This window comes from Tupaia chinensis, unplaced genomic scaffold (assembly GCF_000334495.1).
Source record: "Tupaia chinensis unplaced genomic scaffold, TupChi_1.0 Scaffold000458_2, whole genome shotgun sequence".
Lineage (NCBI taxonomy): Eukaryota > Metazoa > Chordata > Mammalia > Scandentia > Tupaiidae > Tupaia > Tupaia belangeri.
Window position 1 is genome coordinate 1,166,874 of NW_006159967.1, and position 13,245 is coordinate 1,180,118.

The 13,245-nt window shown below is 38.0% G+C and overlaps 1 protein-coding gene across 1 annotated transcript in view; it reads left to right on the forward strand.

The window, feature by feature from the left end:
- The window catches only part of SUGT1 (SGT1 assembly cochaperone of MIS12 kinetochore complex), a 54,751-nt gene extending 41,853 nt beyond the window's left edge, over positions 1-12,898 (forward strand). Inside the window, exons 12-13 of the mRNA XM_006155505.3 lie at positions 2,535-2,716; positions 12,353-12,898. Coding sequence (XP_006155567.1) covers positions 2,535-2,716; positions 12,353-12,454 — 284 coding nt within the window. The 3' untranslated portion in view covers positions 12,455-12,898. The remainder of the gene's footprint in view (positions 1-2,534; positions 2,717-12,352) is intronic.
- The last annotated feature ends 347 nt before the right edge of the window (positions 12,899-13,245 follow it).

Consider the following 13,245-nt stretch of genomic DNA (forward strand, 5'->3'; position numbering starts at 1 on the left):
CATCTGTAGTCATCATATTTTCATTAGACAGTGAATAGAGATGATCTTAGAGCTACTATGTAGGTTAGTTATTTTTATTTATTTAGGTTTTTGCCATAGGGTACATGTGTTCCCTGGAGAGATAGAAAGTGCGAAATCACCACCTGGGGGGGATGGCCAGGTTATAGTCTTCTCCTTTCTCCTCTCGGGATTTTGGGCATGCTTGCACAAGTGCCCGGTATGATTTTTCAAGCCTCTGGGTCCAGGACTTGAGCCACAGTCAGCCATGTGGGAATCCAGTGCCTTAACCACTGTGTTACCTGCTGACCCTGGTTAGTTATTTTTTTAATAATTTACGTGCCAGGATCTTGATTCCCTTAGTCTTTGGGACAGCCTTGACAGTGCTGTGATTCCTGGGCCCTTAGCCTCTCTGGTACAAGCAGCCTCTACATGTACTATTATTTTCTATGAGTGTGATGTAAGCATGGCACTCTAATTCATCAAATGTAGTTTTTTCAACATTGAAGAGTTACCATTGTCTCCTATTGGAGTAATCTTACTATATTTTAAACATAGGTAGAAGATGGACTCTTAAATTACTGTTAAGTGGTGTGGATCGTATTTTCAATTTATTTTCACTCTTCAAAGATAAGCACAAGGTCTTTGGAGTGTTCATGAAAAATGCATACTATGAAAAAGCTGCATGGATTTAAAAATATTTTGCATCAAGATAACCTTTCATCTTAATTCCATTCTTTTCCATAAACTTCTGAAGTTCTTTATACCTTAGGCCCAGACTTGGTGGCACACAGTTTGCACCACTGCTCAGAAAGTTGGAAGCTGATTGGGATGACGTGTCAAGGCTCTACAGAAATACCTATCTCTGTCTCTCTCATATAGGAGCCACATCACATTTAAATTTCTTTTTAATAGGTGTTTTCTTAGTGTGTGTGTGTGTGTGTGTGTGTGTGTGTGTTTTCCTTTTGCCAGAGAAGTATTGTGTGCTCCCAGAGAGTGAGAGAGGGAGAACCGCCAGTAGGGCACAGTCATACTGTAATCCTTTTTTCTCCATTTCTTTTCCCATCAAGATCTAACTATAGTCAGCCATGTGGGATCCAGCTCCCAATACATGCTTAATTGCTGTGCTACTTTTTAAATTTAATTTTTTTTTTTCAAATTTTGCTAGAGGGTGCAAAATTCTTTGTTGGAGAGAGACACAAAGGGTAGGGAAGTGAGAGAGTACAGTCTCTTCTCCATTCTTTCTCCTTTTGAAATTTCGGGCACACACACACACACACACACACACATGCACCTGGCATCCATTTTTTTTTTTTTTAAGAATTATTTTATTTAACTTTATTTTGTTTACTTTTGACTAGAGAAAAAAAGCAAGCCACTAGGTCCAGGACGTGAACTGCAGTCTTCCCTGTGGGAGTCCAGCACCCTTAACCACCACACCACCTGCCACTCTAGTGTGTTTTTCAAGTTGCCAGGTCTGCGACTTGAACTGCAGAATTGGCCATGTGAGATCTAGTTGCCTTAATCACCATGCCAATGGCTAGCCCCACATTTTTAACATTTTAAAAAATCTCATTTACAAGAGAAATGTCTTAATGAAGCTGCTTTTGAAAAATACTTGAGGGCCAGCCTGTGGCATGGTGGTTAAAGTGACTGGATCCCCTTTGGCTTACCTCACAGCTCAAATTCTAGACCCAGTGACTTGAGAAAGAAGCACAGCATATATATATATATATATATATGTGTGTGTGTGTGTGTGTGTGTGTGTCCAAAATCCCAAAAAGAGGGAGAAATGGAAGAGAAGGAATTAAGGGATGGCTATCCCCTTTGGGGGTTGTTTTCCCTCTTCTTTTTCTGAATATCTGGTGAGTGCATGTGTCCTGAAAAATTTTTTCAAAAATAATTTTTAGAATTGTTTGTGTGTCCTTGCAAGTTTCCTGTAAAAGTTCCTTTATATTTCTTACCTAGTTTCCCCTGTTATTAACATGAAGAATCTGTTTTTAATCAAGTTTTGTATAATGTACAAAAGTGTATGGGACCAGTAGTTGGCATAATGGCTATGTCGCCAGACTTCTATGTAGTTGATCGTGGTTCGAGTCCCTGACCTGGTGGCTTAAACTCACACTGGGTGCATGTGCATGTGTGCCAAAGATCCCGAGAGGAGAGAGTGGAGGAGAAGGGATTGCGGCGTGGTCATCTTGGGGGGGGGGGGGTCAGGGGGGGGATTTCTCGCTTTCTGTCTCTCTGTCTCTCTCTGTTTTGCTGGCAGACGCACTTGTTCTATAGCAAAAAGCTCTCAAAAAAAAAGTGTACACCTTATTTCAATTAAGAGAAATTCCCAAATGTTACATTACGCCAACTGATTTAGTTTCAGAAGTGTAAATCTAGTTACTGATGTATATATCAGCTACTGCAAACATGAAATTCAGTGACCTAAACTATTTGCTAAGATGTTCTGTACATCCTGATCACAAAGTTCTTATATTGACATAATCAGAATGTGTTGATTAATCACTTCTGCCTGTTTTATTTCATAGATGTAAAGAACCTATATCCATCATCATCTCACTATACAAGAAATTGGGATAAATTGGTTGGCGAGATCAAAGAAGAAGAAAAGAATGAGAAGTTGGAGGGAGATGCAGCTTTAAACAAATTATTTCAGCAGATCTATTCAGATGGTTCTGACGAAGTGAAACGTGCCATGAACAAATCATTTGTAAGAGCATAAACTTTTTTTCCAAATATAATAAAACTATGTTTTAGACATCTTAGAAAAAATTAATTTGAGCCCAAGTCATGTAAGCTGGGAGACCTTTTGTATAGGCTTTATCTGAACATTTCTTCTTGTTCTAAACATAGAGTAATTGTTGAAGTTGAAAAGTTGTGAAAGAGATGAGGGACAAGTGGTTTATTCCGAATATTTAGAGTTTGGAAAGCTAAGAACTACCCGTGAGAGTGATAAGAGATGGTGTTATCATAGTTTGATTTATCCCAATAACTAAACAACTTCCATTGTTTACCACCTAGAATCATATGTAGTCTCAGTATTAGAGGCAAAGAAAATAGAAGGGAAACTTCCAGAGGCTCACAGTCATTATTCATTGACTTAATTTCTCCATTGATTAAGAAAATAAACACCAGCTGAGTTAGGTCTCAAGTTCTTGAGATTTCAGAGAAAATTTATCACTGTAGAGTTAAAACTGTGTAGATTACTTTGCTTAATGGAATCATTTGACCTTTTACCAGTAGCTATGGAAATGTTACTCTTAAAGCATTCATATTTACAATAGAAAGTTAATATTAAGAATTTAATAAATGTGTTTGAGGCTCAAGTGTTCCACATTCATGGAATACGTGGTATCTAGTCATGATTATATATTTCATTATTGACATTTTTTTTTTTTTGCTAGAGGGCTCATGTACTTGCCAGAGAGAGAGGAGGGGAGAGGGAAAAAGCCTCTCTCAGTGGGGTGTGGTTACACTGCATACACTGCAGTCCCTTCTCTATACCTCTATCTTCTTGGTATTTTAGGCACACATGCATACGCACTAGATGTTTTTAAAGCCACTGGGGTCAGGATTCAAACTTGCTGGCTATGTGGGATCTGACTCCCTTAACCATGAGGCCACCAGGCCAGTCCAGAAACATTTTTCTTAAACATCTTATTTTGATATAATTATAGATTCACGTGCATTTACAAAAATAATATAGAGAGGTCTTGGTAATTTTTATGCAGTTTTACCCTAATGAGAACATCTTGTGAGACTGCGGCACAGTATTATAGCCATGTTATTGATAGTTAGACATAGAACACTTTCTTAGATTTCAAGGATTCCTCGTGTTTGCTATTTTATAGCCATACCATTCCTCATCACTACTCCTCTTTTCATCCTTGGCAAATCTTTGTCAGATAGGTAGTTTGCAAATACTTTCTTTTGTTCTGTAGTTTTAGTTTTCTTAACAGGGTCATTCATGAAGTCAAAGTATTTAATTTTGCTTATGTTTAATTTATTAGTTTTTCCTTTAATGAAGCTTCTGGTGTCAAGTCTAAGAACTCTTCATAGATCTCAGAGATTTTCTTAAATAAAAGTTGTATAGTTTGATATATTTAAGTTCATAGTGCATTTCGTGGTCAGTTTTATGTGAAGTGTGTGAGATTTAGGTTAAAGTTCTCTTTATTTTTTTCTTACATATGTTCTTTCCATTATTTCACTATTCATTGGAAAGACATCCTTTTCTCCATTGAATTGCTTTTGCACCTTTCTCAAGAATTTGTGAGTCTATTTCTAGGTTCCCTCTTCTGTTCCATTGATCTATATGTGTACTCTGTCAGCTCTCTAGTCTTAAACTGAGCTCTGTTAGGTCTGAAATTGACCAAACTCATTCCTCCTGCTTTATTTTCAACGTTTTCAGATATTCAAGTTCGTTTGCCATTCCATATAAATCTTAAAATCTTACTAGCAGTTTCATGGACATTACATTAAACTGTACAATAATTTGAAGAGATTGACATTGACATACTGTCGACTCTTCCAATTCATTTATTTAAATCTTAGCTTTCTTTCATCAGTGCTGTGCAGTTTTTAACATGTAAGCCCTATGTTTATTTTATTAGGTTTATATCTTAGCATGTCTTTTTTTGGGAAATCATAAAGTGGTGTTGTATATTTAATTTCAGTGTCCATGAGCTCATTGCTATTATCTAGAAGTAGAGTTTTGTTGTTGTTGTTGTTGTTCATCTTGTTTTTGATTTGCTGGTGAGTGTATGTGACTGGGGAGAGCGGGTAAATGAGAAAGCACCTCCTATGGAGCATGGTCATGCCTCAATCTCTCCTCTTCCATTTCTCCCTCTTACTAGGATTTTGAGTATGTATGCACAAATGCTGGATGTTTCTCAAGCCACCGGTCCAGGATTCAAACCATGTGGCCATATGGGATACAGCTGCCTTCTCCACTGTGCCACTGAGTGGCCCAAAAGCTCTACTCTTATTTCTGTTTTTCTGAGTGTTCTTCCCACTTTCTTGGGAATAGGGACGGAGGAAAAGAGAGAAAAAAGCATAGATACTATTTTTTTTTAAGAATTATTTTGTTTCAATTTATTATTATTTTTAAAAATTTGCTATGGAGCACATGTACTCAGCAAAAGAGCCAGAGAGAGAGAGAAGAGTAAGAAAGCAAGCCTCCAGGTCTGGGCCTTGAACTATGAGCAGCCATGTGGGAGTCCAGCACCTTAGCCACTACACCACCTGCTGGCCCAGTAAGTTTTTTTTTTTTAAGATGTTTTTGCTATAGGGTGCGTGCACTCACCAGAAAGATAGAGAAAGACAGAGAGACAGAAAATGAGAAATCACTGCCCAGGGTGAATGGCCACGCCGCAATCCCTTTCCTCCATTCTCCTCTCGGGATCCTGGGCACGCACGCACACGTGCCTGGCATGAGTTTAAGCCACCTGGCCCAGGACTCAAACTGCAGTTGACTACATGGGAGACCAGTGACATAGCCACTACGTCAACTGCTTGTCCCTTGATAGGTTTTTTTTTTTTTTTTTTTTTTGAGAGGTTTTCGCTACAGGGCGCATGTGCTCGCCAGACAGAGAGACAGAAAGTGAGAAATCACCCCCCCCAGGGGGAATGGTCACGCCACAGTCCCTTCTCCTCCATTCTCCTCTTGGGATCTTGGGCACGCACGCACACGCGCCTGGCGTAAGTTTTAAGCCACCGGGTCCGGGACGCAAACTGCAGTCGACTACATGGGAGTCCAGCGACATAGCCATTACGCTAACTGCTGGTTCCCGATAGCTATTTTTGACAGTCCCACGGTGTTGAGATCCTCTTGCTCCAGCCTCCTAATTAGCTACAATTATAGGCACATGCAGTCCTGCCCAGTATGTTCAGGTTAGCCTAGAAACAAACTGGGCCTCCCATGTGGCCTCCAGTCTCCCAAGTGTTGCTGCTACCTGTGTGGCACCACAGCTGGGCCTTGTCACAAATGGGTGGTATCTTTTTTCAAGTGCTTTGTCCGTATCGATTGATAATGATTTTGTGATTTTCCTTATTTAGTGTGTTAATAGGGTGGTTTTAAATGAGTATGATTTTTTAGTTTTGAGCCACCCTTGCATAAACCCCACTTTGTCTTAGTGTGTAATTCTCCTATATTGCTGAATTATATTTTCTAATATTTGGTTGAGAGTTTTTGTGTCTAAATTTATGAAGAATACCTGCCCATAATTTTCTGTATAATTTTTCATTCGGCATCAGTGAAGTACTAACTTCATAAGATGAATTAAGTGTATTATCCTCTTCTGCTCTTTTTGGGAAGAGATTGTGTAGGATTAGTATTCTTACTACACATTGGGTAGAATTCACATGTGAAATAGTCTGGGCCTGGAGATTATGTTTTTGGAGAAGGTTGACATCACAAACTTTGTTACTCTCATAACTTAAAGAGCTTTATAGATTATCTATTACATATTGTGTTAGCTAGTGTCTTTTTGAGAAATTGGGTTTTTTTTTCGTCTTAAGTTGCCAGTGTTTGTAGTATCCCTTTCTTATCCTTTTGATGTCTGTAGTCTCTGTGGTGATACTTTATTCTTTTTTGGAGAGGTTTTTGCTATAGGGCGTGTGCGCTTGCCAGAGAGACAGAGAGACAGAGAAACAGAAAATGAGAAATCACCCCCCACGGGGGATGAACACACCACAATCCTTTCTCCTCCATTCTCCTCCTGGGGTCTTGGGCACGCACGCACATGCTCCCAGCATGAGTTTAAGCCACCAGGTCTGGGACTCGAGCTGCAATTGGCTATATGAGAGTCCAGCGACATAGCCATTACATCAACTGCTGGTCCCCCTCCTTTTATTCTTAAGATGATAATTTGTATCCTCTCTATTTTTTAAAAGGATTGTTTTATTTAATTTTGTTTATTTATTTATTTTTAATATCAGTTTTGACCGGAGAGGGACAGAGTGTGAAAGAGAGAGGCAAAGTAAGAAAGCCAGCCACCAGGTCCAGAACTTGAACTGTAGTCGGCCATGTGGGAGTCCAGCACCCCTACCACCACACCACCTGGCAATTCCTGTATCTTCTTTTTTTTTCCTTCGGTAGTCTTGCCAGAAGCTAGTCAGTTTTTTTTTCCTTCGGTAGTCTTGCCAGAGGCTAGTCAGGTTATTATTATTATTATTCTTAAGAATCACCTTTTTTAATGACACTTTGTTATAATTTTTGTTCTAAACCTTGTTTCTTTTATTCTTCCTTCTGTTTTAGGTTTATTTTTGTCCTTTTTTAAAGGATCTTCAGATGTAAATTGAGTTAATTGATTGATCTTTTTTCTCTTTTCTGTTGTATGTATTTCTTTTTTTCTTTTTTCAGAGAGGTTTTTGCTGTAGGATGCATGTACTCGCCAGAAAGACAGAGAGACAGAAAGCGAGAAATCACCCCCTGGAGGGATCGCCACACTGCAGTCCCTTTTCTCCATTCTCTGGGATCTTGAGCACACACCCACACTTGCCCGGCATGATTTATTTTTATTTATTTATTTTTTTGGAGAGGTTTTCGCTATAGGGCGCGTGCGCTCACCAGACAGACAGAGAGAGACAGAGAGACAGGAAGTGAGAAATCACCCCCCAGGGGGGATGGTCATGCCGCAATCCCTTCTCCTCCATTCTCCTCTCGGGATCTTAGGCACGCACGCACACTCGCCTGGCGTGAATTTTAAGCCACCAGGTTCAGGACTTGAACTGCAGTCGACTACGTGGGAGTCCAGCGACATAGCCATTACGCTAACTGCTGGTGTTCCCCCCCCCCCCCGATTTCTTTTACCCCCCCGTATGATTTTCAAGCCACTGGGCCTGAGACCCTTAATGGCAGTTGGCCATGTGGTAGTCCAGCAACGTAAACACTATGCTATCTGCTGCCCCTTAGTATTTATTTTTATTTTGCTTGAGATTTATGGGATTATGTAAAAGTGTGTTGTTCAGTTTCCATATGTTTGGAAATTTTCCTGTTGCTGTTAATTTCTTTCATGAGAGTAAGAGAGAGCGAAAAAGGGAAGGAAAGGGAAGTAGGCAGTACCCTCAACAGAGTCTCTTGCTGTGATCCCTCCAAGCCTTGCCAGCCAGCTAGGATCAGGGCTGTGTGTGCCTAGTGTGTACAGGTTGATCAGGGGACCAGACCTTGTAATCTCATATGGATCCAGCATCACTTGACTACTGCGTTTTTGCTTTGCCTTGTAGTGGACCACGATTTAAATTATTTTAAATTTAATGATGTTCATTTTACTGCCCAGGATTGTTTATGTCCATGGGCACTTCAAAAGAACATGCATTCTGCTTTGGATGGAGTGTTCTGTAAATGCCAGTGGGATCCTGTTTAATTTTTCTATATCCCTGTTTTGGGGTTTTTTTGGTCCTGTTACTGAAAGAGAGTCTCCAGCTATAATTGTATTTGTCCATTTCTCCTTCAATTCAGCTTTTGCTTCACATATTTTGAAACTCTGTAGAAGTGTCTATGATTGCTACGTCCTCGTGGTAGATTGCTCCTTTTATCATTATTTAATGTTATTCTCTGGTTCTAGTAATTCTTTCCTTCTGATAACTAGTATACCCACTTCTGTCTTCTGATTAAATTTTGCGTTATGTATCTTGTTCCATCATGCTTCCAACCTGCCTATATCATTATGTTTATGGTGAGTTTCTTATGGATAGCATATAGTTGGGTAATGTTTTTTAATCCACTCTACCAGTTTCTCCTTTTAATCAATTTATTCAGATCATTTACATTTAATGTAATTATTGATATGCTAGGGCTTAAGTCTACCAATTTTTTTTTGTGTATACTCTATTTTTGTTTTTTGTATCTTCATGTGGGTTACTTGAAAGTTTTAGAGTTTCATTTTAATTTATCTGGTGCTTTTTAGTGTTTTTAGTTTTAACTATCTTATTTGGGTAGTTTTTTAAGTGGTTGCTCAAGATATCATACTAAATATATTAGTCTGTTGGTGTTGTCATTTTACCATTTTAAGTGAAGTGTAGAATCCTCCCTTGTTTATAATTGTATTAGATACTTCCTTTATATACATTTAGAACCAAATCAGGCAATAAGTTTCATTCAACTGTCAAACATAACTTAGAAAATTCAAGAGGGAAAAGAAATGCTATTCACACATATTTTTAAGCTACCTTTCTTTTTTTCCCTTCCTGATGTTCCAAGGTTCTTTCCCCCACCCCCCTGCTACTTAGAGAACTACTTTTAGGCATTTTTAAGGTGGGCCTCCTGGCGGCAAATTCTCTATGACAAAGATTTCTTTCAGTTTACCCTGGTTAGGATTTCTCAGCTCTTCAATCTCTGGGTTTTGTCTCCTGCCATATTTGGTGAATTTTCAGCCATTATTTCATTGAGTAGTTTTCAGATTTGCTGAATTTGTCCTTTTCTTCTTGCTCCTTGATTATACAAATGTTAGACCTTTTTTTATAGGCTCAAACATCCCTAGAATTCTGTTCATTTTATTTCGGTCTGTTTTATATTTGTCATTTGGATAAGGTAATTTAGACTATTCAGTCTTCTATTTCACGGATTGTTTTCTGTTTCCCTCCATTCTGCTCTTGAGCTTATTCACTGATCTTTATTATTTCAGTTACTATATTTTTCAATTCTAAAAACATTCATTTGGTGGTTCTTTATTTCTTTGTAGAGACTTTCTATTTTCATTTGTTTTAAGTTACTGTATCATTTTTTTTTTTTTAATTTGTTAGAGGATGCGTGCACTTGCCAGAAAGAGAGGGAAGGTGAAAAAGCACCCCCCGTGAGGGATGATCACAGTGCAATCCCCTCTTTTCCATTTCTCCTTTTGGGATTTTGGGCACACATGCACATGTGCTTGACGTGTTTTTCAAGTTGCTAGGTTCAGGACTTGAACTGCACAGTTGGCTACATGGAATCCAGCTGGCTGACCACTATGCCTCTGGCTGGCCAAGTTTATAATTTCTCGTTGAAACATTTCTACCATGACTACTTTAAATTTTTTTCTCAGCCAATTTACTCTCTCTCATCTCAATGTTGGCATCTATTGATGTCATTTCTTGAGTTCAGAGATTCCCAGCAGATCTCTTTTCTTCATCTTTTCAAGTCTTTTTACCTTTGATTTATTTATGATGTCTAGGTTTTTTATTTTCTAATTTTTTTCCTCCTTTATACATGATAGAGGCTCATATACACATACACAGTGAAGGAGAGAAGAGCACCCTTCACAGGGTCTGGTTGTTTAATAGCGCCTTTCTTCCAATCCTCCAACCCATCATTCATGGACACTCACGCATGTGTCCAGCGTTTTTTTAGGCTGACTGGGTTGGAATTTGAACCACTGTTGCCCCTATGGGATCTGTCATTGCTTGAGTAGAGTATTACCACTGTGCAGCAGAGGAGGCCCCAGGGTGTTTATTTTTACTTACTGAGAAGAATAGGAGAAATACCATCTATTCAGTCTTCCAAGAAGGAAAATCAGTCTCACTGTTGAATTTCCATGTTTTTTTTTTTTTTTAATGAGATCTATATTTGGTGTATTTGTAATTCTAACTCACTGTTGACTTTTGACAAGTATACTTGACAAGAAAGCACTATGTCAAATCAAAGATGCATTATGGAATTTGTGTCATTCCCATCTAGAAACTTTGATGATTATAAACGAATCATATGTGCCCATAAAACAAGCCATCAGTGTGGTAACGTTGACCTGGAACAAACCAAGGGTTTGTTTCTGTCCTTGTGGGAATACAAAAGAAAGAAAATAGACTCTGTCCTCTATGTTCTCTCCATCTAATTGATTAATAAAGAACATGTGCAAAATATTGGGTCATCAGAAAAGTCATGACGTATTTTTCTGTTTTTCTGTGCAAAGATGTGTCATGACTTTTCATATGACCCACTAATTGGAGGGAAAATGTCAAATTTCACTACAGTCTAGAAGGAGTGAAGGACAAATAAATCATCAGTAAATATGATCAGGTTATAAACTAAATCTACTTCTTTGTCCTTTTAGGGATAGTTATTGACAGATTTTTCAGATTTTATTTTTTTAAAGAATTATTTTATTTAACTTTATTTATTTAAAAAAGTTGACCATATAGGGACAGAATGAGAGAGAGAGAGAGAGAAAGCTGCCAAATCCAGAACTCCAACCACAGACGGCCATGTGGGAGTCCAGTGCCCTTAATCATCACACCACCTGCTGGCCCCAGATTTTTCAGTTTTAATTCAGTCATTTTATTTGAAGCCTATGTGTCAGGTCTCTGCTTAGAACTGAGACAAAATAGCAGTGTGACAAATCAGAGGTGCATTATGGAATTTATGGTGCTAGGTGGTGCAGCAGTAACATGCTGCCCAAGTGATGCTGGATCTATGAGCACGATCACAGGTTCAGTTCTACATGCTAGGCACATGCCCTGACTGACTGGAAAGAGGGGAGGTGGTGAGGGGGAAGGGAGGGTGTTTGCAATGCGACACCTTGTTGATGGTACTCGTGTGTGTGTGTGTGTGTGTGTGTGTGTGTGTGTTTTTCTGTGTCTGTCTGTCTCACTTGCATGAAAGAAGTAAACTTAAAATATTTTTTAAAAGACTAGGATATAAATACTAGTAAAGTATACATCTTGCCTTTTAAGGGACCTTTCAGCTTTAGTTGCTGATAAAGTGGAAAGCAAATATAAGAAGGCAAATCATTAAGTTGTGTTAGTGCAGTGTGGTTACATGTCGTGTTATATAGAAGACAAATTCTATAGGAATAGAGTCCTAATAAGGGCCAAGGAAAGCCACAGAATAATGCCATTCCATGTTTGGAAAATAAAGATATACTTTTTAAAAGTAATGGAGGAGGACATCTTATGCATAGAAACCTACGCAAGGGAGCATGGCAAAGAATGGGTGTAGGGTTAGCGTGAGGTCCCAGTGTGGTGGTAGAGTATGTAACTTTACATGTTTGTCAGTAACATAGATGATATTTTAATAATCACATGATACTCTTCTGTGATCCAAATCAGTGAATTTTTATTTACTGTCTTCAGAAAAAGACACTACAACATCATTTTGTTTGGGTGCTAATTTTACTTTCATTTGAAGGTAGTTTTTCCATATATAGCTTTGTGCTCACTAGAAGAGGAGATATAATGATGCTTTGTATGGCAGTGTATGTGAATATGATTCTCCAAACTACTCTATGGAGTTGCCCACAATTAAATAAAAATGCTATTTTGAATTTATGTTGATCCATCTATATTTATATTTGGAATCTGTGCTTAGAACATTTTGAAAAAATATTTTGTCTGTGTGGTCCACAAAATAATTTATTTTATTTTTCTTTAATTGCAGATGGAGTCTGGTGGTACAGTTTTGAGTACCAATTGGTCTGATGTAGGTAAAAGGAAAGTTGAAATCAATCCTCCTGATGACATGGAATGGAAAAAATATTGAATAAATTAATTTGCTATCACTTTTGCGTATATTCACCTAATGCCCGTTGTGTATTGCTATTACATTCTTGAATTTTGAACACTGACTATCTTTTGAAAGATTATACCTCTTTGTGCTTTAGAAATTATTTTCCTTCAGATGTTCTAAGTATCTAATGAATGAAGATCACATTTTATCACTTCTGTCCTTAAGAATTTCAGTCATGCTGAAACTGACATATCATTTGCTTCTAGATAGATTAGTTCTATCTAGTTGTGGGAGTGGGAGAATCTTTAATGGCATATCTCTTGTTATTGCCTTACTTTTGATGCAGTATTCTGTTAATAATTTATTAGCCCTGGCAACTTTGAGTGAGCATAGATTTTTCAACCTCAGTGTTAAATTGTGTTTGCTCTTAAAAACTGCTTTTGAATCGAGTTGTAAATACAGTTTTTCTATGAAGAAGTTTGGTTTTATTTACCTTTTTCTTAAGTTTTTAATGAGAATTTTGAGAAATTATTTATCACAGGGAATTCCCATTTACATCTTTTTATGGGAAGTATTTGTAATTTGTAATTGCACTGAAGTTTTGGTCTTTACTTTCCAATTTGGGGTATAAAACATAAATACTTGAGTTTAGCATATTACAGTCTTACCTGTACTAAGAAAGATCTGTGAAGCTGGGTCAAAGAAGGATCTAGGAAAGTCCCACCTCTCCTCCTCCTTTTTTTTTTTTTTTTTTTTAAGAATTATTTAATTTTTTTAGTTGTTATTCTTCAATTTGATCAGAGAGAGAGACATAAAGGGGAAGA